The 27,065-nt window shown below is 39.9% G+C and overlaps 1 protein-coding gene across 1 annotated transcript in view; it reads left to right on the top strand.

The window, feature by feature from the left end:
• PHACTR2 (phosphatase and actin regulator 2) overlaps positions 1-27,065 on the top strand; it is a 270,335-nt gene that overhangs the window by 229,488 nt on the left and 13,782 nt on the right. Inside the window, exons 4-9 of the mRNA XM_060115252.1 lie at positions 1,810-1,968; positions 7,282-7,521; positions 11,215-11,749; positions 17,735-17,940; positions 19,298-19,454; positions 23,392-23,447. Of these exons, the coding sequence (XP_059971235.1) occupies positions 1,851-1,968; positions 7,282-7,521; positions 11,215-11,749; positions 17,735-17,940; positions 19,298-19,454; positions 23,392-23,447 (1,312 nt within the window). The 5' untranslated portion in view covers positions 1,810-1,850. The remainder of the gene's footprint in view (positions 1-1,809; positions 1,969-7,281; positions 7,522-11,214; positions 11,750-17,734; positions 17,941-19,297; positions 19,455-23,391; positions 23,448-27,065) is intronic.

Genomic DNA, 27,065 nt, shown 5'->3' with positions numbered 1-27,065 from the left:
ACTTTAGCTTTATATCTAAGAGTAAGTATCCTTCTACATTGTTGATTATTTCTTTCTATCATGTGATAATCCAATTTCTTCTTGTGCCCACAATTATTTAATTTTCTCTCTAGGTTTTTTTTGTTCTGAATTTAAAAAATTAGTTATTTAGTCTACTAAAGAATTTTTAATGTAATAATGGTTAAAACAATTAAATTGTCATTAACATGATTTCAACATGTTTTCATTACCAACTAAAGTCATAGAAAACAAAGGTAAATTTATATTTGGGTTACCTAAAAATTGAGGATTTTTATATAAAGAAGTGGTTTTCTATTTTGTCTGGAATTTTCCGTTCTTATATTATTTTTTGTTTTTCTGAATCCAGTACCTGGACATTATATTGTGTCTCCCCTCCCTCTTTTTTTTTTTACTAGCAAATTTCTTGGGATCCAGTCATAAGAACTATGGATCTTTTGTTTTCTTGTTGGTTTGTTGTATAGTCTTTTAAAAATCATTACCTTAATTTTATTGAAATAGTTGAGATCTACTTGCAATGGCATTGTCTTCAATTATTGTCTATTTTAGTTTTATACAGGAATCGGATTATAGGTACTTGGAAGTTACATGACTAAGGAACAGTTGTTCATTTTAAGTATGACATAATTCTGTGACATGTATTTTACTTATTAAAATGCCATGCTTGTTTTTGTCAATAAGGCCAATGGATTTTATTGTTGAGCCAAAGCAATTCAATCACATTTAATGAAAACTTGGGAGATGGTCTCTGTTTTAGAATGATTGCCAAAATAAGATTAATCAAAAATTGCATAAAATCAGCTCTAATCATGCAGTTCTTCAAGTTTGCTAGGTAAAAACTTCAAATCATTAATTTCGCTTTTATAGTGGTAGCACAGCTTCTTAAAATTTTCCTGATATGAACTACGATTAAATTTTCAAGCATCACTGAATTAAGAGTTCTGGCAAAATCTCTCTCACTTTAGAAACTCCTAGGAATTTATAAACATTCAGGGGTGTTAAAATTAGTTATTTGTGATTTAGATAACAGATTTTAATTCAGTTGTGATTTTTTAAAAATTCCCCTGTAATTACTTTTTTTACATTTTTTCCCTAATGTTTTCAAATTATTATTAGCCCAACTTAAAGACTTCCTGGTCAGCTATATATGACAATTCCCTGAGTACATTTTAATATTTCCATAAATAGGAAAATGAAAATACAGTTAGCCTTACTGCCATCTTTCCCTGAATAGAGTAGCAGTTATATTACTGGGTAAAGTTAACATGTCATGGATGTAATATTCTGGAGACAGTGGTGCTTGGAAATGTTCATATTCTCCCACTAATCGTTTGTATGTGTAGTTGCATTTCATGTTATTTGTGTATTTGCATTCACCTTGTGTTTTTGGTGCTTGTTAAAAATGTTTATTCCATTTTTCAGATTCCTTTTTTCACAGGTCAGTTTCTGAATGACAAAGAGACTCCTAAGTGTTGACTTCAACCAAAACTAAGCCCAAGAAGAGAGGGACTCTCCTGCCTAGGGATATTTTATAATTAGGTTAATCGTTCCTAACTGTCTTGAGATGGCTCCTGGAGACTCCCTCCATAGCTGCTTTCCCCCAAGACTAAGAATTTTCTAGCTCTTTCATTTGAATGAATTATTCAGTAAAGCATGGTGAAAATAGTCCAGGATGTATTTGGTTCCCAGGTCTGAACATAAACCTGAACCCTACAGTCCTAGTAACTGGAAAATTTGGTTTTAAGAAAGCCATCAAGTTAGACATCTAGGTGTTTCTCTCCCCATTTTTAGATGGAGATGTAACAGTTAACTTTGAAAATTCAAACGGGCACATGATACCCATCGGAGAGGAATCTACCCGAGAGGAAAATGTAGTAAAATCTGAAGAAGGTAATGGCTCTGTAGCTGAAAAAGCACCACCTCTGGAGGAAAAGGCAGAAGATAAGAAAGGTAAAATCAAGAGAAACCCCATATTCTTTTACAGCTCAAAGTTGAGAAGCAGGTCTTAGGCTCCAAATAGTGACCCTAAGACCAGTAGAGAGGAGTTCTGCAAATACAAAGAGGAGAGAAATGATAACTAGCAAAGAGAAACTGGATGGTTTCCTCAGGTAGCTACATCCATTCTGTAAGCACATCATTTAATGTTTTATTAAAGGGGGCTAATTAATAGTAAGAATCGGAAGGGGTGGCCTCTTCTATCATTAGAGATGTCTGGGAATGTTATCCTTTCCTCAGGAGCTTTTTCTCAGTATCTTTTTTTTTTTTAAATTTTATTTATTTATTTATTTATTTTTGGCTGCGTTGGGTCTTTGTTGCTGCACGCGGGCTTTCTCTAGTTGCAGCGAGCGGGGGCTAGTCTTGGTTGTGGTACGTGGACTTCTCACTGCAGTGGCTTCTCTCGTAGCAGAGCTTGGGCTCTAGGCACGCGGGCTCAGTAGTTGTGGCTCGTGGGCTGTAGAGCGCAGGCTCAGTAGTTGTGGCACACGGGCTTAGTTGCTCTGTGGCATGTGGGATGTTCCTGGACCAGAGCTCGAACCCATATCCCCTGCATTGGCAGGTGGATTCTTAGCCACTGCGCCACCAGGGAAGCCCCTCAGTATCTTTAAAAAAAAAAAAGCCAGCAGTCTGAACATCTTTCTCTGCTGGTTACTTTCAAATCATAGCAGCTTGGGCTTCCCTGGTGGTGCAGTGGTTGAGAGTCCGCCTGCCGATGCAGGGGATACGGGTTCGTGCCCCGGTCCGGGAGGATCCTACATACCGCGGAGCGGCTGAGCCCGTGAGCCATGACCGCTGAGCCTGTGCGTCCGGAGCCTGTGCTCCGCAACGGGAGAGGCCACAACAGTGAGAGGCCCGTGTACCGCAAAAAAAAAAAAAAAAAAATTTTAGAAGCCTCTATTAATAATCTGTTGGAAATTTATTATTTTGTTTTATTCCATATTAAGTATGGTACCCATGGGGCTTTACTTAGTGTTTCCATTGAAGGGCTCTGGTTATGCTTAAGATCATATGTTAGTTGATTTCTCATAACTAATTATGAGAAATTAACTAAAAATTTTAATGATAATATTCCTGGAACATAAGAGAAAACAGACCTGAATAGAGTTTAAGAGGTTACAGTTGAAATGCAGTGATTTCTGTTTTTACTTTTTTATTTTTTAGTCCAACTGTCCTGTCTCACCCCATTGTTAAATTTCAAATCCATCTGTGCTTTGTCCCTGGTACAGCCTTTTCACATTCAAAATCACATCCTTCATTATGTAACAGTGCCATCTTTAGTGCTTGCCTGGTCCATGTGGAATGTCAGTCAGTGGACTGGACGGACTTCAAAGGCCGTATTTCCCTTATCAGCCTAATAAAAAGTTGCCGACAGTTTTATGTTAATTAAACCAGCAGGCCTGATGTTCCAAAAAGATGGCAGACTTCATAGGTTCATGGATATTTGAGAGATGTTTTAGTTTTCTTATTTTTTACTTCGGATTAGTACATTCAGTTCTTTTTGGTCAAATAAGGTCCAAGATAGCATCTTGCTTGGCTGGTCTGTACATAAGGAGATGGAAAGGCTGGACATGGTGCCCCAGCACCAATGAGACAGAGGAGCCTCCCTCTCGCTGTGTAGACAGTGGCCCCCGCTGGAGCCACACTGAGTGAGGGGAAGCATTTGGTATGGAAACCACTTCCTGACAGTAAAAAGAATGTCACTCCTGACCAGCATCATGGAGTATCATGTTAAATAGAAAATATCTTATAAACAAACCATTCATTGCTCTGGAAAGACACCATTTAATACTGAAAAAACAGCTTAAGAGTTACTCTTACCTCTGCTCCTCTTTTGATCTCACTTCTTATTTGAACTTACTATCGTGCAAATCTACTCTCCCATGTTCTCAGTTTACCCTTTATTTTGGGGTGCAGTGTGCCCCTTCCTTTTGCATTAAGTCAACTTACCCAAGAACTTCATTTCATATATTAACTGGTTAGATTTGCAAAACCGTATCACATACCGTCCTAGATGCTTGTATCTCTTTTTGAGACAGCATGTCAGTACTTTAATATATGAAACATCAGCGTCAAAGAAAACAAAACAAATGTCAAGTGGCCTTCCCACTACTCTGGGGGCAGGTTCTACCTAGGACACGTGGTGTTCCTGGGGCTCCTGAGGGCACCTGATTCTGAGTTTGGGCCTCTTCTGCTTAATACTGGAAACTTTTCCTGAAGGTCTTCGGGCCCCTTAGTCTCGCATTATTCCTTATCAATAAATATATATAGAAGCAGAAAAACTGATCTGCAATCTGTTAAATATAGCTTGGTATGAAATATGAGAAATCTGAAAAGTATCTGATATTATTTCTGTTGAGTCATTGTAGAGGGCTTTCCATGAAGTAACAAGTATCTTAACCTGCATTTGTTCCCCACGTGAGCATGAAGGTCAGCCATGGGGGCCAGGGAAAGAGCACACTGTGCATAAGAAACGGCCTTTGCCTTCAAGCAGATCGTGACCTATGTGGTCACGCACGTACACAGGCAATTGTAATACAAGATACAAAGTGCTCTGGGAGGCCCGAGGACAGCAAACGAGGGAGCTTGCAAGTGGGACCAAAATTGGGTCTTAAGAGGAAGATATTTCCAAACTGAGACCTGGAGGAGATCAGAAGGATGCAGTCAGACAAAGGAGAGGATTGGGGGCAAGTGCATTCTAGGCAAAGTGAAGGCCGCCTGCAGTTCTCAGATTTGCTCTAAGTGTTGTTGGACTTGACCCTCCACGTGGTGGAAGGAGGCAAATTTGGAAGTGTAGTCAATAGCTCACCTCCAGACCGTTGTTTTGAGATGTGGTATCCTCATCAAGCCAGAGGGCATAGGCAGCCCTTTCTTAACCTCCTCTTGAAAAGGTAATACTCCTCTACACTGTCAGTTTATGTCTTTTCTTCAGATCGTATGCTAATAGTAAAAAATACCCCTTGACGTTATTCATTATCTCCCAGATACAAGAGTTCACTTCCCACGGATGTGTGTGTGTATGTGTGTGTGTGTGTGTGTGTGTGTGTGTGTTTTAGTAACTATCAGCGGATCAGTCACATTCACTGAATAGACATAATGTTTAGAGCATCTTGCTTGATGGAATATAAAATTTCAGACAAAAGCAGTTTATAATTTAGTCAGAAAAGTATACTGTTTGCGTGTGTGTGCTCACTCACACATACACCCATTAGGAATCACTGCAGAGTCAACATAAGCATTGGCCATATGGCAAACACACACAGATAATTTGATAGAATTTACAGAGGAGGGAGGAGTGGACCATGCTTCTCCAAGCGTAGCCGGAAGTTTGCGTGTAGTGTGTACATTCTCAACCCAGTAGGAATTGTCATTTCCAGCTGCCATAGAGTGACCCATCTCCTTCCCAAACTCAGAAGCTGGATTCTTTGGGATATAACTTTAGCATTTAAACACCTTAGGCAGACAGAAAAAAGATCCCTCGGTAATATGCCATCCAGGCAGAGGATAAGAGATGTGAGGCTTTGTAGCAGGAGAGGGAATTAAGATACCAAAGGGTGAAGATCACTGTGACTGGATTTCACCATGGATGGTGTTATTGGTGGATCTCCATTATGCCAGGAGCTAAAGGTACAAAGATGTACTTAAAGAGCAGGCCTCTAACCTAAGTCAAAAGACTAGCAAATCAATGTACATTTGTATGTTTTACATTAAAATAAAATGTTTTCAGTGACTGTCAACTTGTATTGTTCTCAACTCTGACTCTTGCAATATAGTGGCCTTGTGGTTCAGACCTGGTGGGTTAGGAGCGCCACTCCTGTATTATGGATGCTAAGCAGCTTAGTTGAAGAGACAAGATATATAAACAGAAAGGCAAACATACAAAGTAGCGTCTGATAAATGTTGACTAAGTAGCTCAGATAATGAGTACAATTAAGTGCAGGAGTCCATCTGGGCTCCAGTGACTGGGGTGGGTTGCATGACTGAGGGAAGGTAAAAGAAAAGTTTTATCCATTACATACTGAAATTTCAATCATTTTTATGGTAGTTATACATGTAGAATGATGGAGATGTAAAAAAAAGGGGAGGAGTCCTCACTTCACACCCACTGGGATGAGAAATGAAACAAAAGAAATAATAAAATGTGATGCATTCCAATATTAAAATCCTTTCTTGGTCCTTTTATAATAGAAGAACATATTCAGTCAAGGCTCAGTCTGGTCTTAACGCTGTCTTGCACTTTTTGTTGTGCTCCATTTTGAAATGCTGCTTAGCTCTTTGGACCCAGAGTGTATTTTAATTTTAACTAGTCACAATTAGAAAAGATAAGGATGTGAATATGTGGATGAACATTCAGCATCCCCACTTTTTTAAATGAGAAACTAATACGACTCTAGTTATGCAAAATCTTGTGTGAGGCTTCTGTTCTTAGGTATGATTTTTTAAATGATTTTTAACGTTTATCTTTTTTAAACTCATTACTTGTGTTTACACTACAAAACAAATGTGATATTTTTTTTTTTTTTGGTTTCTGCACCCTCCAGTACCTACAGTTGTGACACAGTTTGAAAAGGTCAGAGGAAGTTATTGTAAAACAGGAAGCTGCCCTAGTGCACTGGGAGAACTTGAGAACATTTTAATAATAGAAAATAGTTTATTCTTCAGGGCATTGTGCTTCCTGTACCAGATTCTAGAGAGCCTCCCTTAGCTTAGAAAATCATTGATTTTTGACCACAGTGACACAGAGACAGAGCACAGATCCCTTTCAGGTTGATGGGGCTGGAGTTCGCCTGAGAAAGTCCCTCTGTGGAGGGTAACTGTGAGTCCAGCCATTGCTGTGCTGTCAGCCTCACCCTGTGGCCGTGTGTGTAATGCGCTGATCTGCCACTTGGAGTCCTTCAGTTTGGTTAAAAACTTAGCACTCATGCTCACATCATCGTCCAGCAACCACCGATTCGAGGTTGGTGTCAGCCCCTGGTGGTGGACATTTACGCTCACCCTGAACTTAACTTCATCGCAGTCACTCGTGCAGTCTTATTTTATCACAGGAGTGATTTTTGGACCTGGAGTGCGCACCCTAGTTTGGCTTTTAGCCTTTGATCTTCTTTACCCCAACCTTCCCTCTCTCTGGTGCAGAACCTCACTGGTTCCCAGGGGCCAAGCAGCCGCATGTTTGTCTCACTGTTGCACTGTGTCTTGCTCCTTCTATTTGTATGGCGTGTATGCTGCGTGTCTGTATCAGTCTGCTTCTGTTCACTTTCTCATTTGTAGAGAACCCTGAAAACCACTCTGAAACACCGGCAGCTCCTGGTCTACCTCCTCCAGCTCTTCCTAAACCTACACCCAAACCTAAGCCCAAAAAAACACCTGTTCCTCCAAAAGGGGCTGCTGCTAGGGCCGGCCCCAAGGGTGACGAAGTGCCTCCTATTAAAACAATTACCAAGGCTCCTGGTAAGCAGGCCCCCGTCCCTCCACCCAAGCCAACAAGCCGAAATGCAACCCGAGAGGCTGGTGAGTATGCCCTCTGTGGGGTTGAGTCTAGGGTGCTTGGCTCTGGGGTGGGGCTACTTTCTTCTTCTAGGAATGATGGCCTTTTTGGTGTCTGCTCTCTTAGGATGTAACACCAGCGGACTCAGCTTTGACACAGAGAATGCCCAGGAGGTGCCTTTGTTGCTGTCTCTACCAAAGAAAAGTCAACCACTTGATCCATTCACCTCATTAGGTTTAGGGTGAATAGACGTCTTTCATCCTGAGTATCCACTATCTGCACAAAACCCAGTAGAAGGAAACAGGGAGTAGTCTGCCTGATGAACAGCGATGATGTGATGTGATGTTATTTAGACATCAACTGGCCTGCCTATTTGAGTTTATGGGTGGCTCTTTGGCTTGGGTTTTCTTTCAAAATATCTTAAGTTTGCACATAAAAACATGATGCTTACATCTTTGACATATTTGCTGGATCTTAATGTCTTAAATCTTATAGTCATCTCTCTACTGACAGATGACAAAGGGTTCATTTCACTCAGTGCTCCATGCCACCACTCTCTACTGGAGTCACAACTGCTCAGCAGAGTTGTAAGTTACACGCTCAGTGCCCCCTTCCCAACCTCATAGACTTCGGTGTGTCACAAGAGAAAGGATCTAGTGGAGCGATTACAAGGGGTGACTGCAAATCACCGGGGGATGTTTGGGAGATTACATCACTTCATGTCATGTGTGTCCAGCTTTCCTTTCACATCAGATATGCTCAATGCAAAATGGAGCCCCCATTCTAATGAAGTGGAATAAAGAAGCCTCTCCTGCCATCCAATCTTTAAAAGGATATTATTCCAAATACACATGCTGAGCGTCTTTTTCCCATTAACACATGCATAAAGATTCTCCTGTGTTATAGCAAACCTTATTTTCCTTAAAATCAGCAACTTTCTCAAAACCAGCTACCAGGATATGCCTTGGTATTAATCTTTCCCCCTTGTCATTTATACCCATAGTGCTCAGATTCAGAGAGTGGCTTAGGTGACCGTATGACAGAACTCAGAATGCAAATAGATGTCTCTGTCCTGGTGTTCCTGTCTACCACCTTTGACCTTGTGTGTCTGGGTCTCTTCTAATAAGCTCTAAAATGAAAATCTCAGAATGCTTTGCCAGCAATGCCTACAGGCCATTTTCTCAGGGACCAGCTTCCATCACACATCAGTGTCTGTTCTCGTTGGTGTTTGTGTGTGTTTCCCAGACTGCCTAGCACACCTCAGGAGCAGTGCTTGAAGCGAGGCAGGAGCTGATTTACTTCCTGAAGTAAAGCCCCAAAATCTCACCCTGTCCTTGGGAGTGCAGACCCCCTTCCCCACGCCCCATGTGGTGGCAGCTCACGGTTGACTCGGCTTGCCCCCTCTCTCACTTCTCTCAGAAGAAAGCTGGTGATTAACACCAGGGCAGGCGACAGCTTTCAGGAGAGATTTGGAGCTATTTCCGGATATTTTACTTGAAGATTTTTTATAGATTTATGATCTTCCTAAGAGGAAAGTACAGTCATGTTATCCATTGTATTAAAAGAGGCCCAACTGGCGCTTAGTGTGAAAAAGGTTGCTGTTCTCAGGTTATCACAGAGAAACAGGAGTTGCCTTGAAGTCTTCCAACAAGCCCAGAATGCAAGGATCTTTTTTTTTTTTATCAAATATTGATAATACTCCTTCAGAATCCTACTCACATTCCATTTGTAACCATTTAGAACTTTCTACATGGTAACTTTGTTTTATTTGAATAAAGTTGACCTTCTGGAAAAGTTACTTCAAATGTCACTCCTGATTTTCAGTCAGACATTTAATCTCTTAAAAAATTTTTTTGGTGCAGATTCTTCCTCTGTTACTAAGTTAGTGTAGACCTCCAGATCACCAGATACCAGGTTGGCACATTCGCCTGCTTTGCTAGTGAAGTAACATCTCGTATCTTTTTTCTTTCTCGTTACACCCTGTGTTAACAACAAAAGTATTTAACTGAGGCGAGGTGGCATTTCTTTTTTAGTCATGGCTATAATTCAAGGTAACTTAAGCAACATTTCAGCAAAATCCTCATTTTAGATGACACTTAAAAGAGAAATATAGTAACTTGGCTTGAATTTGCACTCTAGGCATAAAAAATTTTTTTCCTTAAGCAAGGCTGAAGTTAACTTTGCTGTTAGAAAAACGAAAAGACTTTTCTACAAGAAAAAATTATTAGAATTGATGTGTGGAAAAGATTCTGTTCAATTTCCCCGAGAAATAACTGAACATGTTTAGACAGCAAGTCCTTAGCATCCTGGTTGTGAAAGGTAAATTTGGAATGGACTTAGATTGTAGGAGTATGCTTAATACGTTTGTCCTATAAGCAAAAGAAGATTGTTTATTTCAAAGAAACATTGACAGGCCCTGATATGGGGGAGGGGAATTCTCATAATTACAGATATCTAAAATAATAAAGCCCCCAAGCCATAGAGACTTGTTTTAAGCCTGCATCTGTGTCACCACGTGAGACTGCCTTTTTTCAGTAGATCAGAGTTAGTGAAGTCATACACCTCATTGTCTATTCCTTTATCTGTTCTTCCTCTCCTGACCCTCCCAACTGACTTCAATAAAGTTATAACCAGAGGTAAGTTACAATAAATAACATCTGTGTGCAGTGTGGATTGGCTCCACAATACTAACGAGATTTTTCTAGTTCTTCTGTGGAAGATAGTTTGACCCCTCAGGAAAAAGAGGGAATATACAACATTGTAACAGAAAAAGCAATTAGGAGAAATGTATAGATCCTCAGGGTCATAGGAGTTTAAATGTATTTCCTGTGATGATAAAAAGAAAAGGAGAGTTAACTTTTTTTTTTTTTTCTTTCCTGAAAAGGGTTTGGTTGAAGGCAGTCCTATCCAGAAGCAGGCTATAGCCATGGCCATCCTCTGATGAAGGCCCTCTAGGAACATAAGCAGTTTTAGAAGCTCTGAAAATGATACTCTTTCCCTTCAGATTATTCAAACACTACACATTTAAAAAAAATTTTTTTTCTGCCTCTTGATGTTTTGAAGGAGACTTGTCCTTCATACGTGGCCATGGGTTTTCCCTCTGCCCTGTAAGCACTGCAGTTGGGGAGATGGGGCCAGGGTGGCAAGCTTCTCTACAGCCACTGGGGGGAGCTGGTTTGGAGTTTGCTCTTTTAGCAGTTAAGATGAGTAAATTTGCTTTTGGCCAGACAGGAGCTGGTGGTATATACTCCAGCATCTTCTGAATGTGGGCCACTCCATTCCCAGGAAGGCATCGTAGAACATGTAGAGTTTGTGATGAGAGCAACCTTGTACTATCCCCAGACAGCTGCTGGTGTCTGCCCTCTACCGCTATAATGTCCCTTCTTTGGAGCATACAGGGACTTTTTCAGGTGACCCACAGGGCAAGGAGGTGAGGATTTCCCCTTGGCTGGCTCAGCTAAAGACTGAGGAGGGAGTAGACAGAGGACTCTTGTCCCTCAGGGTTTGGCCTCAAGCATCACTTGCTCCTCCGTTGGAGACAAGGAGGAGGCAGAAAACAAGACCATTATTATCATTAGCCTGTTTCCCTTTATGCATTTATTCAGACAGATTTGTAAAGTTTAAAGGGAACATGGTCATTGACGATTGCAACTCGGTTAGTTTGTTTAAAAAGTGTTCTCTTCTTTGACTCTTAATGCAAAATCTCTCTACTTTAGCTGGTTCCTCTCATTCAAGAAAAACAACTGGCTCCAAAGCAACAGCTTCACCGTCTACTTCCTCCACCTCATCTCGTCCTAAAGCTTCAAAGGAGACAGTTTCTAGCAAAACAGGGATGGTGGGACTCACAAAGGGCAAGAAAAAAACTGGCAAGCAGCCAACGTCTCAGCCGTCCTCAGATGCAACCACTTCTGGCATATCTGACCTTAAAGGAGAGCCTTCGGAGACCAGGGTGGCGAGTCTCAAACCCGAGCAGACTGCCCCTGGCACCGAGGAGCAGACCACAGGCAGACCCAAGTCCGCAGTCCCTCTGCCCGCTGTGGCTCCAGCACCTCCTGCCCCCACCCCTCCTCCTGCTCTGGAGGAGCGGAGTGTTGTTTCCTCAGACATGCCTGTCGTCCTGGTCAGCAACGGAGCCGAGCTGCCCGCCCCTGCCTCAGACCCAAGTCAGCTTCTCTGGACTGAAGAGACGACAGACAGCACCACTGTCCACTCAGGCACTGGCTTAAGTGTTAGCAGAGAAAATGCAAAATGGTGAGTCGGCACAAAAACCCCATATGCTACCTGTACTCCTATGAAGCTGGGGACTAAAGACCACTAAATCACTCTGCTGGCAATGAAGGAGCCTACTTTGGTTTCTTCTATAATGTAATCTAGTTAGGTAAGCACACCTGTTAGGTAATGTTAGGTAAGCACACCTGTAATCCAACCGTTGATTTGGTTTTTTTTTAAATTGAAGTATAGTTGATTTCTAATGTTGTGTTAGTTTCAGGTGTACAGTGAAGTGATTCATGTATATGTGTGTGTATACATATTCTTTTTCAGATTCATTTCCATTATAAGTTATTACGAGATACTGAATATAGTTCCCTGTGCTATATAGTAGGTCCTTGTTGTTTAGTTTATATATAGTAGTGTGTACCTTTCAATCCCAAACTCCTAATTTATTCCTCCCTCCCCCCTCTTTCTCCTTTGGTAACCATAAGTTTGTTTTCTATGTCTGTGAGTCAATTTCTGTTTTGTAAATAAGTTCATTTTTTTAGATTTCACATATAAATGACATCATATGATATTTGTCTTTCTCTGACTTACTTCACTTAGTATGATAGTCTCTAGATCCATCCATGTTGCTGCAAATAGCATTATTTCATGCTTTTTTTATGGCTGAGTAATATTCCATTGTGTATATGTACCACATCTTCTTTATCCTTTCATCTGTCAATGGACATTTAGGCTGATTCCATGCCTTGGCTATTGTAAATAGTGCTGCAATGAACACTGGGGTGCGTGTGTCTTGATTTTTCATAGCCCTGCCCCAGGAATGCCACGGGCTGCTGGAGACGATTACATTGGCCTTACTGACTGACAGACTTCAGATCCGTGCTTTCAAGGACATTTAGAGTCTGCCTCATCACTGCTTAGCAGTCCTTTTTCTTTTTCCTAGACAGTTTCCTCCTCTTCCCGTATAGTGGTTACTTACATCTTTACCACTTATGTCCAGATTGCTCACCCATTCCTGCCCACCTCCATTTCAACAAGTTATTTAGCCTCCTCCGAAAATAAAGAGCATCAGAAAAGACCTCTTTTCCAACTCCTTTTCCTCCAACCTTAGAGCAGCTACCTTTCTTGCTTCCTTAATTCCCTACCCAGCTCAAGTGTTATCTCCTCTGTGAAGCCTTTCAATATTCATCCAGACAGAATTGGTTATTGCATGTACTCTAACAGCACTTTTTTCCTACCTATGGGACAGAACTAACCACCATGTCTTATTTACCTCTATATCCCCACCAACCAGTACAGAATCTGTTATGCTATAGGCATGCCATCATCCAGTTGCCCAAGCCGGAAACCTGGAATTCATCCTAGGGTCCTCATTCTCCCTTGTCCTCCAGATCTAATCACTCACAAAGTCCTAGAAATTTTCTACTTAAAGATAAATAAGACATGTTAGCTCTGCTGTCCCATAGGTGTGAGAAGAGGACTGTCAGAGTGTAGTAGATGTCACTACCAATTCTGTCTAGGGAAGGCTTGGAGCTCTTAAATCCAGCCTCTTCTGTTTCTAAGAATAAAACCCAAATTCGCTCTTTACATTATTTAATTTAATATTTCCTCTTTCAAAAAAATCCTTGTCCTGTTATACTTTAAAAAATTAGTACATTAATTAAATTGATTTGGATCAAGAGACTAAAATATCACTTTTAATTATTCAATTGCTAGTGATATTAACCTCCATTTATTAAATACTTATTTAATGTCAGGAAGTGTCAGTTATTTAATTCACATAAATCTCCCCTGAAATATCTCTGTTGAATAGATGAGAAAACTGATGCTGAGAGAGATAACATAGTTTGCCCAAGATCACCCAGGTAGTAAGTGGCAGAGTCAGGATGCAAGCCCAGAGCTGCACATCACACTCAGCGCTCTAAGGAATTTCATAAGTTTCCAGAGCACCTGCTTCTACTTCTTTTGCAATTTCTTTTGTGTTTGTTTCTCTCATTTTGAGTACCGTCATTCACAGGAAAGCCAAGGAAAGGTAAATAAATGTTAAAGTACAAATTATTTTATTTGACATTTTAATAAATGATTAGGGAAAAGAAGATACTGAAAGGAATGCTTATGGTGTCCTGAATACTTCCAGCACAGAGCAGATGTCTTCACTTAATTATGAGTGTTTGCCAGCATTGGCATCAATTCCAGCCTTTAGAAGTGAACAGTCCTTCAGCATTCCACCATGTATTTTTTGCTTGCCTTCTATGTGCCAGGCAGCGTACTAAGCACCAAAGATACAAAAGTGGACAAAACATTACAGTTAAGGTTGGTTTTTACCAAAATAATGTCTAACATGCCCAGGAAGTGTAAATGTTTAAGATAAAGTCCGAATTTAGGGAAGGAGATCAAGTATATGGATTCACTATTCAATATACTAAAGAACAAGGTATAACATACAAAATAATTCCTCAGATAGTCTTAAGCACTGAGAAAGCCCATTTCCAAAGGTGACCTGATTCTGTCCATCCCACTTGCACAACCATTTTAGGAAGGGCACTCTATTGTGCTAAACTCCATGCTGCATGCTGGGGGCTTGATATCTGTCTTCAGCCCAAGTACTTGCAGGATTGTCAGACGAAAGAGGTGAGCATCTGTTCTCCACTTCCACTGGGGCAGTGATCAGAGGGAACGAGCTGAGAACATCATTGGACACCGAGGTATTTATAATAGATTTTCCTGTCAGTCAGGGTAAATATAATGCTTTCCTAGAAGAGGGCGTAGAGATTTTCTTCTCTGTACATTCTTCAAAATTAAAAATTTAAATTACAGTTCATCTCACAGGGGCGGTTTGTGTTTGCTCTTGAGTTAATGAGCTTGGAATAAGTAGTCTCTCAAATTTCCTTCCAAATACTTTCTTCCCTTTTTAAGTGGATATGTGAATTAGAATTTCTGGCTCTTAGTCGCTTGCTTTACTTAGAACTTTCCCTCAGTTATGTTTAGTCAACAAATGTGTGAAAATCCTGCCATTTTATGAAGAGGCTTCTGTTTGGAATACAAATGTGAAAACTTTAAAGAAGACAGTGGCCATGTGTAAAAATATCTGCTTCTATTCACATAGTGCAGGGTAGTTACTATTTGGTAGATTCCTATTTGTTGGTAGCATCAGTAACATATAATTCTGATATAATTTTAGGCAGAAACTAATAACCCCATCTGGAGCCCATATCCAAATGGGACTTGACTCTTCTAGTTCATTTCCACAAACATTAATAGAGTTCATTGTGTTGTTCTATGTGCCAAGAAACGTAGGGGGAAATGAGAGCCGAGTCTTGAGTTGGTTGATAAAAATTTGGAGTAAAATATTTAATATTAAGTTAAATATAATCTATAATATAATATCAATATAACATAATATTAAGTATAAAACTAAAATATAATACCACATTTGATAGATAGACTGAGAGTTTTATGTCTGGGTTGTAGACTGGCCTTGCTACCTCGTTGGGGCAACTCATTCATGGCCTTCTTGGGTTCCATGAACTATAAATTACCTGCCCTCCTTATAGTATAGAACAATTGTTAAGTTGTAAATATATGCAGAAGTCTTTGAAAACTGCAAAACATTATAAAATGCAGATGATAAGATTAAATTAATAATTGGTATCATGATAAATGAATGAACAGTGATATGAACAAATACTAGGACTCAACCCTGAAGTATCTTTGTTCTGCTCTTCAGAATGTGTTATTAATTGGCATATCTTTTAAATGTGCTTCAGTCACCCCCAGTGGCCTCCAGTGGCAGTGTGCTAGAAATCCAGACTGTGAAAAAAATAAATCTTATTTAAAATGAGATTTCATACTTTGGAAGCAATATAGTGGTTCCTCAAAAATTTAAACATAAAATTACCATATGATCCAGCAATTCTACTTCTGTGTATATAGCCAAAAAAAATGAAAGCAGGTACTCAAACAGATATTTTTACACCAGTGTCCATAGTTGCAATATTCACAACAACCAAAAGGTAGAAACAATCCAAACATCCATGGAATGATGAATTAATAAACAAAATGTGACCTGTACATACAATGGAATACTATTCAGCCTTAAAAAGGAAGGAAATTCTGACACAGGCTACAACATGGATGAACCTTGAAGACATCCAAAGTGTAGTAAGTCAGACACAAAAGGACAAATGTAAAATTTCACTTATATGAAGCACCTAAAATAGTAAAATTCATAAAGACAGAAGGTAAAATGGTGGTTGCCAGGGGATGAAAGAAGAGGAATGAGGACTTATTGTTTAATGGATACAGAGTTTCAGTTTGGAAAGATGAAAAATTCTGCAGATGGATGTTTACCTCCTTGGGGATGGAGTAAAGGGGTGGAGAGAGGCTCCGAGTAAAGGAACTGAGTTTCCTTTTAGTTGGGAATCATCAGGAGTGGGGAAGAAGTGTTCCAAAATTTAAACTCTGGTTCCAGAACAATGTGTAGATTTAAGTGGGGAGAGATAAAATGGGAGAGCATTTTAGGCATGGAAAGCTGTACACATTTGTGAAGGAATGAGGAGGTGATATTCAGACTACAGTAAGCAAGTTTAATCTTACCCTGTTATGTATAGGGTAACTATAGTTTTATACCCATACCCTTATATTCCTCTTATATTTAATGCTGTATTAATGGATATAGAGTTTCAGTTTGGAAAGATGAAAATTTCTGAAGATGGATGGTGGTGATGGTCGCACAACGATGTGAACGTGATTAATGCCACTGAACTGCACACTTAAAAATGGTTAAAATGGTCAATTTTAGGCTTTATGTAGTTTACACAATTAAAACAGAAATTTCATATTTCCTTCTTTGAAAATAATAATTTTTGGCTGTTGGATTTTTCTAATAAGTGAAAAATAGAGAATTTTGAGAATGCTTAAGCTTATCAGCCACAAAGTTGAATTTCAGTACCTCCAATTCTGACAAAGTTTACCTGTTTTTATCATTTCAAAGAACTGTTTTTTTGTTTTTTTCAGTGAGAACAGCAAGCACATGTTTTGCACTAAATGGTCTTTCAGAAGTGTGACATCCAAATTTGGATTCTTCTATTCGTATCAGAAAGCAATGTGGGGAACTTCTGTATCTTAAAATGAAGATTACATTGTTTTTGATATGATATGTTTTTGATGTAAAGTATTTTTTAAAATTCTGGTCTGTGAAAATTGGCAGGCTTTGTATATTTATAGTAACTTTAAGTCAGAGACTCTTACCAAGCTAAATAATAGAAACTCCTTGCATCCTGACATATCACCTTTCTTCTAAAGAGTCCACTTAGCTTTCACATTTTCCATCTCATGTTATTAGTATAATCTTATGACAGGCAGTTTTACAAATGGAGAAGATATATAATTTTTTAAAGAAGATAAACTTTTCTGTGTCAGTACCGTTCTAGGTACTGGGCTGGGCTACAACATGATAGGAGTTCTGCTTGTCAAGGAACTTTGCGGGGCTGGGGAGGCGGACTGAGATGCAGTGTACTAAGTGCTCCAGTGCAGTGGGCACCGTGGGAGCAGGTAGAGAAGGCAAGGAACTAGTCTGATGGCCAATGAAAGGGTCCTCAGGGAGCTGAGGCTTTAAGCTAGACATGAAAGGTAAGTAGGAGTTACAGGTCCAAGAAAAAGTGGAGGCAAAATCAAATATCCAAGAACTGCTAGCCCATTGCTCTTTCCACGGAACCTCCTATTGCTAGGGAAAAATAAGTTTTCAAAACATAGTTTTACAATATTCATGTACTAAATATATCAGTCACCACCTGGTCAATCCTTTTCATTTTACAGATGAAGGCTCTAAAGCCTTGGGAATTAAGGAATGCAGTATTGTTGCCCCATTTCAGTGACGTTAGCTGGCCTGTGTCTGCTTTCTCCTTTCACCAGCCTGAAGGATGTTTATGAAAGTAGAGTTCTGTCTCATGTGCTGGCATCATCCCCGAGGGTTGCTCTGAGCTTCACACCACCCCCATGTTTCTGTGCCTTTCACAGTTTCACAACCAAAGACGAGCTGGGGAAGGCAGCGCCTCAGCTCCTGACTCCTGGGCTGATGGAAGAATCTTCAGAATCCTTCAGTGCCTCAGAGGACGAAGGCCAAAGGGAATACCAGGCCAATGACTCTGACTCTGATGGGCCTATCTTGTACACCGATGACGATGACGATGAAGAGGATGAGGACGAGGATGGCAGTGGAGAAAGTAAGGCTTTTTTCAAGAGGTAGGGAGGGAAGCCTGTGGTGGACAGAAGCAGCTGCAGTCTGTAAAGAGCTAAAGCCTCATTAGGAGCCAGACACCTGATGTTTTCTTTCCCCTCATGTGCCTTTCTCAGATTAGAAATGTATATCTTCTGAGGTTTAGCTTTAGATGAGAGTCCTTTCTGGAAGATGATTCCACGGGACAGGGTGGTGGGGGAGTCCGTCTATGAGGCCAGTATGCATATTTGAATTTGTCCAGAAAGTCAGACAACAGAGGCCTTTCTCAGATGGATCAAAGATGGCGCTTCCACACTGGGACCTTTCCTGAATAAAGAGCATCAGTGCAGGTTTGCTGGATTACTCATGGGGGATGTTTGAGAATTTCACTCACTTTTATACTGTGGTTTAAAAGGAGGAATGAGTCAAGAGTGACTAATACCTTTTAAGAATTAAAAACAGTCACTCATCCATGATAAGAAAGGTGGTATGCCTTCTAAGAAGGGATGATAGTAAAGTGGATAAAGCCAACCATTTATATATAACTTAGGGAACTGGAAAAATGCTATTTTTTTAAATAATCTTCTGAGAAGGATGACTTGGGAGCGATTCAGTACGGAATTGAATTTACAGATTATGAAAAGTTATTAATATATTCATGATTAAACAGCATTGTCAAATTCCTTCTAGTTTGTACTGAACAATGAAAAAATCATCAAACAACAATAAAATCAAAAATAACAAAAATCATTATCATTCATTGGTATTTACTATCCTCTGTGAGATATCAGGGATTCCTGGGTAATTCAGGATTAAAACATAGGTATCACAGGTAGACTTTTGTCAGTGTGGTTTTCTGAGTGGGGGGAGGAAAAGGGAAGACGAGGATTTTCTCTACAGAATAAGCAAAGGGGCTAAGTGTTTAAGGCTCGAAAAAGAAAAGAAAGAAAAGGCATTATACAGTCAGTAGTTTCCATGGTATGCCGTCTCAGCAGAATAAACTTCAAATGTCACTGTCCAAAAGATGAGGTGATACTTGCTGGTATTTTTGGGGTTTCCCAACATTTTTCAGAATATTTAAAAAAAACAGTTCTTCACACCATTGTAAAGCAATTATACTCCAATAAAGATGTTTAAAAAAACAAATAAAAAAACCAAACCAAAACAAAAAAACAGTTCTTCAGTTTCTCAAAACCAACTACATCCAGCTTGAAACTTTTTTTTCTTCAGATTAATTAAAATTCTACCGTTGCATGTGAATAAAGAATTTGGTCTGGACTCTATTTAAAGTCCCTGCCCACGTGTAACCTGAGTGCCACTGGCTAAAATCCTTTCTCTGCCTTTCTGCCTTTTCTAATCCTCAGGTGCTTTGGCAAGTAAAATACGACGAAGGGATACCCTTGCTATCAAACTCGGCAACAGACCGTCTAAGAAGGAATTAGAGGACAAAAACATCTTGCAGCGGACCTCTGAAGAAGAGAGGCAGGAAATCCGACAGCAAATTGGAACTGAGCTTGTCAGGTAATTGCTGAAATCTGGGGACAGCACTGACTAATTCTTACTTTTCTCCTTCCTACAGTTCCCTCCCTAACTGAGATCACTGTGACTCCCTCATGGAAGGGCACGCCTGGCCTATCTGGTCTTCTAAAGTTGGTCTTGGATGGTGAATCACTCAAAGAAGCTCCTTTTTGGTCCAGGTAGCCAGTAGCTTTGAGGTCGCCAAAGCCCGATCCAAGTGGGGACGAACTTTTTCTATAAAGCACCAGTTAGTAAATCTCTTAGGCTTTGTTGGCCAGGCAGTCCCTATTGCAGCTACTTGACTGTGCTATTGTAGCATGAAAGCAGCCATAAACAATACATAAACAGATGAGCACGGCTACATTCCAAGAAAACACTCTTCACCAAAACAGGCAGCAGGCCAGAGTTGGCCTGCGAGCCATAGTTTGCCCAACTCCTGGTTTGATTCATGGACTCCCTATAGCATTCCTATGACTGCCATCAGCTTCTGCCCTGGGGGCTGTGAGACTACAGAAATATTAAGTAGCTTCAACGGCCAGTTCCATCCTAGTCAGGTAGCCATAGCCCTCATATCGAAACTTCCCTCTTTTCACTTCAAAAAATGGTCATCTGACTGCACTTCCTGCCTCCGCCATTGTAGGATTTCTACTTTTGCCACTCGTGGCATTGGAAGTCCATGTAACTGGCAGTTTTGATAGAAGCAAGTGCTGAAGCTCTCCTTTTTATGATCAGTTTAAACATATTTAAGTATTAGTTGTTTTGCTAACTTCCCTTACTCTGAATAAAAAATAGGTTGCATAAATTGGGAGAAGGGAACAGCCTGGAACACCAGAACAAGATTTAGAGGTGGGAGAAAAGTCCTCCCCTTGCTTGGAAGTGGAAGATTTCTGTGACTGTGGTGTACCTGCAGGGTAGGCATGTGAGGGGTCCAGAAGCCACTGTCTGTTTTATAGATGGGGCCAAGCCGGGGCTTGTGCAGATTAAATGAGATGGTACACTGAAGGTATGTTAGTGCCTAGATCCTCGCGAGCACTTAAGAACATTAAATATTTTTTATTAATTTAAAGTATTACCTCTTAAATTAGCAAAACACTTTTATAAATTAAACCCAATGTCGGCAACTTTATGAGAAAATAGGAAACATATACTTGGCTCTTGTTCAATATTTCTGAAGAACAACTTAATAATACAAGAAAAGAATTCTAAAACAGTATTTCTTTACATGGTAATTCCGTTTGGGAGGTTATACAAGAAGGAAATAATCTAAAAGGGAAAAAACCCTGTGTTTTCCAAAGATGTTTATTCAAAGGGTATTTAGAGCAGTGACAAAACAAACCCAAAACACTCAAAAACAGGGGACTGATGAAGAACATTATGAGAAGTTGACACCATGAAATAACTGTAGAGTGGTGGTTTTCTAACTCTGCATTAGGATTTCTTGGAGAGGATACTCAGGCTTCCTGGGGAGAGCTAGGGAAGCGGCTGTGTTTTTGGGGTGAGGCGGGAGGGGACTCCTTCATTGTAGGTCTAAGTTGCCAACCAAAGCAGCACTTCTTCTGTTTTTGTTAAATTCCACTCCAACCCCCAAAAGTTTGAGAGCCTCTAGAAACACACATGTAGTCCATATCTATAAAAATCTTATCAGGGTAAGGTTTTTAGGGTTTTTTAAAGTATATAAATTTTATAGAATTGTTTTTCTACAAACTCAGCACACCTAGTCCCTGTCATTCAAAGATAAACCACTTACAGTTCCTGCCTTAGAGAACTCCATGTCTAGTGAAAGAGGCAAAATCTATACTGAGTGATGCGGATCATGTAAAAAGCACAAACATCTAGGTCAAGAGGACCAGGTATGAGTCCTGGCTCTATCGTTCAGTAGTGTTTTCTCGAAGGCAAGGGAATTAATCTCTCGTTTTCTTATCTGTAAAATGGGAACTGGATGCTACCTTGCTGAATTGTTTCAAGGATTCAAGATAATGTAAGCTAAGCCCCCAGCACAGTGACTGGGACTTAAAAGGATGAATTAATGAGAGCTGTGATTATTATCTTTATAATAATAAGTGCTTTAATTGATGTATAATTTATGTAGAACTGCTGTAGAGGGACAAAGAACCAGGAGCCTTTAATAACTTATAAGATTTCAGGGGCTTCCCTGGTGGCGCAGTGCTTGAGAGTCCGCCTGCCGATGCAGGGGACACGGGTTCGTGCCCCGGTCTGGGAAGATCGCACATGCCGCAGAGCGGCTGGGCCCGTGAGCCATGGCCGCTAAGCCTGTGCGTCCAGAGCCTGTGCTCCACAACGGGAGAGGCCACAACAGTGAGAGGCCCGTGTACCACAAAAAAAAAAAAAAAAAGATTTCAGTAGGTGAAGAAGGAGAGGAGGGCATTCCAGAGAAAGGAAACTCCATAAACAAAAGAAGGATGATGTCTTTGGGGGATATCGTACAGATATATAGTATAGGATATATGAATGGCACAAAATCTGGCTGGCATAGATGTTCACTGGCTTTTTTTTTTTTTTTTTTTTTTTTTTTTTTTTTTTTTTTGCGGTACGCGGGCCTCTCACTGTTGTGGCCTCTCCCGTTGCGGAGCACAGGCTCCGGACGCACAGGCTCAGCGGCCATGGCTCACGGGCCCAGCAGCCGCTCCACAGCACATGGGATCCTCCCGGACCGGGGCACGAACCCGTGTCCCCTGCATCGGCAGGCGGACTCTCAACCAGTGCGCCACCAGGGAAGCCCTCACTGGCTTTTTTTGTGGGCTCACTTATTAAGTGAATTTCAGGGTAGCGCTGATGAAGATTAAATGTTCCACTTTTTAATGAGCTTTTCAAAATATCATTGATTTTAATTCTTCATACCATTTCTGTCACAGCCATGAACATTTAGAATTGATAGTATCTTGCATTAAGATTGCCTTTCATGTATTTAGTTTAATTTGCACAAATTCAATCTATCAGTGCATCCAGAGGAAGTTTTTGTCTGTGATTAACAACAAATTAATAATGCAAACAAGACCAAGAACAAAATTTTAATGGGTTAATAAGACATTGAGCTCTTGTGTACAAATGATCAGGTACTAATCCCAAATGAGGCTGGCTTTTCTTGAAGGTTGATGGAAATGGCCTGTGTACCTCAAGATAACTTTATGTACATTGTAAATTTATTTGAGATCCTAAAAGTAATATTTTCCTGAAAGCACTGTGCAGAATAAATGGATCATCTCATGAATTGGTATGAACCTTTGAGCCTTTTTTTAGATTCTAATTGTCTGTATGTTAATTAGGGTACAGGCTAAGCTGCTCTAACAGAGACCAAAAAGTGCAGTGGTCTAAACAAGCCACTTCCACGTGTTTGCTTCTTTTTCACATCGCAGTGCAGGGGTAGGTGGGCTGTCCGGCATGGGTGGGGAGCACAGCTCCAGGCAGTCAGATAGGCACCCAGGTTCCTTCTGTCTTGTTGCTCTTCCATCTCTGTGGATATCCTCATCTGCACGATCTGAGCTGGCTCACATGACCATGTTTAAGTTCTAGCCTGTGGAAGAAGGAAAGAGAGAAGGGAATACACACCCAGTCACTTTAAGTGTAAAAAGCAGACATTACAAACACCGCTTCTGCTCACATCCCATTGCAAGAACTCAGTCACACGGCTGCGCCTTGTCTGTAGGGAGGCAGAAATCTATAGCTGGGTGTTCAGCTAAAACTCTGGGGGTTCTGTTTCTAAAAGGAAGAAGGGAGTATGGGTGGGAGGGGATAATTAGCAGTCTCAGCCACAATCTCTAGTCTCCAAATTAATGGAAAGGAGGCTTTTATTTTGTAGGCTTAAAAATGGATTTTTGTTTCTCAAAACACGAAAAAATACAGCTTTGCTTGTTGTTTTATTTTGCATCTCCCATTAAGATGGCCTTGTTTGTAACTGGCAGTATATCTTTTTTCATCACAGGAGACTTAGCCAGAGGCCCACAACTGAAGAATTAGAGCAAAGAAATATCCTGAAGCGTGAGTATCCTGTACTACACAGCGAATTCCTCGTGTAACCATGAACAAACTCCCTCTAGAGAAAATCCATTTGTCAGCAGGGAACCTTAATATATTTATTCACGAATGACTGAAATGGCCCATTTAGATCACATTTTTATATAATTATTTATATCATTTTAAAAACAATTTCTTGAAGTTTGTGTTTCATTTTATGGCTTTAAGCCTGATATACCCCAGAGCAGTGTCGTGGTTGTGACAGTTGTTTTTAAGAAAGATGAAATTTATTCCATGTATTCTTTCACCCAAATATTAAATAGAAGAAAATGCTCTAGTCTGCTTGCAACTAAATGTCAAAAAAAGACCGAAAAATCCACAAGGAAATAAATCAAACATTCCTATATTATTATTAATAATCGTTTGTTGCCAGGTTTAACAAATGACTCCCTTTAAAACAGAATTATGGGAAAAGGAATTTTTCAATCCATTTCATTTTCCTTTGTTATGATAACTCTGTTTCCCTCTTGAGTTATTTATAAGTTTTCAGCACTTAAGGAGTTCTCCATTCATTTTCCTACTTCATTTTCCCATTCTCTTTCCCCCTCTATTTTCTTGGACTTTACATTTTACTCATTGGTCCGGTCGTATTTACGTTATTATTGGAGTTCATATGTTGAAGCTATACAACGAATAGAAGTGGTTTGTTGTGCTGTAGTGGATCAATGTGGTTACTAACCACAGTGAGTTAAATAATGGATATTTTTAAATTGAGCCTAGCTGTAGTTTTCTGTATCATTAACCCAGTTTCAAAAGAGCTTTTTATTGTATGAAAAATCAAAGAGCAGGGATAGGCAGAACTCCAGAGAATACTATAATAGTAATGAGCCGCTGGCGTGCGGGAAATCTTTTTCAACCAGGCTTTTAGAGTGAAGTTGGCCTGTCTGGGTGATCCCCATTCTCCAAATGAGTTGTTTTCTTTCCTGAAGGAAAGAAAGATTTTAACAGCATATTTATACTACAGTTGCTATTACTAAGACAACCAGACAGTGAAGACTGAACAGTGGGATGAACTGCCAGTCTATGGGGTTCTTTCCTTGCAAGGTTTTTTTCTGGCCTTTTTTGAGCATAACTGGCATAGAACCCAAAGAAGAAGGACACAAGTGACCATCAGTGTGTAGAAGAGCCAGTTTGGAGATGGAAAAAGTCATGGCTAGATAAGAAAAAAAAACAACAACAACAACTGTGTTTAGCTTTCTGAGGAAGAATAAAAGCAACATCTCATTTTGACGACAAAACCAAACCAAAAAGGCTCATGGTTTCTAATAATAGGTTCCTGGAAAATATTTATGAATTAAATTGTAGATAAGCTCAAATGCAGTCCATAAGCTCCTAAAACACAGAGAGTGTATCTTATTGGCTGCCTGATGCAATACCTAGAAAAAAAGAAAGAGTGAATTCTGGGTAATTCTTTCCTGCTCCTGGGAGACAGACAGAGCCAAACCACATTGCTGTTTGGTTATTTGAGGAACTGTTTCATAGATTAGAAATTTATCACACATTGATCTTAAGTGCTGTGTTGGCTTTATACTCCATTTTCCTGGAGGTTGGGGAAAGAGTGAAACGCCAAAGTCAACTTCAGATTTGACTCCAGCCTTTTTTTACTTCCTTCTTAGTTTGTCTAAATGTGCTTATGCTGGAAACAAAAGACACGTTTCCAGTCTGGAGAAGCTGATAACTGGCTTATGATCTCCTGACATAACGTATGGCCAAGGGAAGCAGAAAAGAGAACTGGTGGAGGTCACCCAAAACATTCTGCTGAGCAGTCCCAGGGAACTGGATGGCCAGAGCTGATAACACTTTATTCACTTCCTCTTTGCTTCTGTGTTCTTCCACATAGGTTACTCTTGTTTGTTTGTTTTATCTCCATCTTTTGTTCAAAAGCAATATGATTGTCAATTTGAAGAAAAGTCTGTGTGTGATGTGGTGTGATTTTTAAGGACACTTATTTAACGAGGTCATCTTTTCTTGACAGATTAGGAAACTAATTCATAGCATAAAACATTCAGCAGTGCTCAAATCCAAGCCTGTCACTAGTTTAATAAACATGAATCAAATGGCAGTCAACGCTGATAGCATTAATTGGAGACCACAGGACAAATTTCATTTCTTAGTATCTTTCCCAGAATCACACCTAATTTGATCTCTCTCCTATTTTAATGCATCTAGGGTTTTTTAAAAAAACATATAGATTAAGTTAGATTTTAGAACTAGTTTCTTCATATTATTAAAATAGAAAGCAAGTTTTGGTGTTTGCAGGATCAACTTTTGCTTATCAGGAAAAGAGATGTTCGTGGAACATCTTCTACAGGGTAGGGATAAAATATTCAGGTCCTCTAATACTATTTAGCTAGGACCGTAATTCCAGCTAAATTGTCATAGAGAAAACCTGTATTAAGCCATTGAGTTCTGCATGTATTTTTCCCCAGTGTTTTGTTATGTAATTTTTTAAGCATACAGAGAAGCTGAAATAATTTTACAGTAATACCCATATATCTACTATCTTTATTCTACCATTAAGATCTTACTTTATCACATATCTGTCCATCCATGGAGCCATCATTTTTTGGATGTATTTCAAAATAGGTTTATAAATGTATTTTCATTTCTTACCAACACCCATATGGAAACATGTAAAACAGCAAAAAGTGAAACAATCCCACAAAAAAAATGTTTGGCTATTTTTAATCCATCTTATCTGAGTTGGTGACTGAAGAATATAATAATACTCCAGTTGTTGGTACTTTGGTGCTTTTCTTTCTTCTCCTTTTCGCATCATCCGTGAAAGACTCTGGGCAGCACTTGGCAGGCAGGTTTCTTGTAGTGCCCACTGCTGTAAACTACGTGTATCGTTTGTATACTTATGGCAAACGCTTTCCGTGGCTCTTCTGGTACCTGCCCCTCTCTGCTCTGATGAGTTACTGAGGGTGGGATTTTTCAGTGAGCCAGTCACTTCCTTCATGAGTATCCCTCCAGTCTGCTTAAAGTGACCAGACGTGCTTCCATCCTACTTTATAATTAGCCCTCTAATAATTTTTTTTTAAAGTTCCAAAAACTCGGTGAATATTTGTTTTGTTTTGTTCATACTGCACGGCTTGTGGGATCTTAGTTCCCCGACCAGGAATCAAACCCAGGCCCTCAGCAGTGAAAGCACGGAGTCCTAACCCCTGGACGGCCAGGAAATTCCCTTGGTGAATTTTTTACAACCAAGTTTAAGGTTTAACCTTGACTCTTAGTAGAAAATTTAACAATGACTATTTAGTAAGATTCCTAGGAACAGTCACGTTGGCCTTCCTCCACCTCTCACCCTCTTCCTCTAACTTCTTTAGAGGCATAATTTCAAATATGGGAAATCTAAGGAAGTCAGTTCCTGATGTTAGAGAAGAATTCCCAATTGGTAAAATCCTGTTTATTTACAGTTGGCCCTTCTTTTTTTAAATATCACTAGCTGACACCTAGATGTGCAGTATGCTTCATAAAGCAAAATTATCTAACATTCTCTTCCAGGAAATTATGTTTTGTGTATTTCTTGAATATTGGAGCATTCGTTAGCTTTGAGTCATATTAGATATCCAGTATTTT

This window comes from Mesoplodon densirostris, chromosome 12 (assembly GCF_025265405.1).
Source record: "Mesoplodon densirostris isolate mMesDen1 chromosome 12, mMesDen1 primary haplotype, whole genome shotgun sequence".
Taxonomy (NCBI): Eukaryota; Metazoa; Chordata; class Mammalia; order Artiodactyla; family Ziphiidae; genus Mesoplodon; species Mesoplodon densirostris.
The sequence above is the reverse complement of the archived record's forward strand: the minus strand, read 5'-3'. Positions and strand labels throughout refer to the sequence as shown.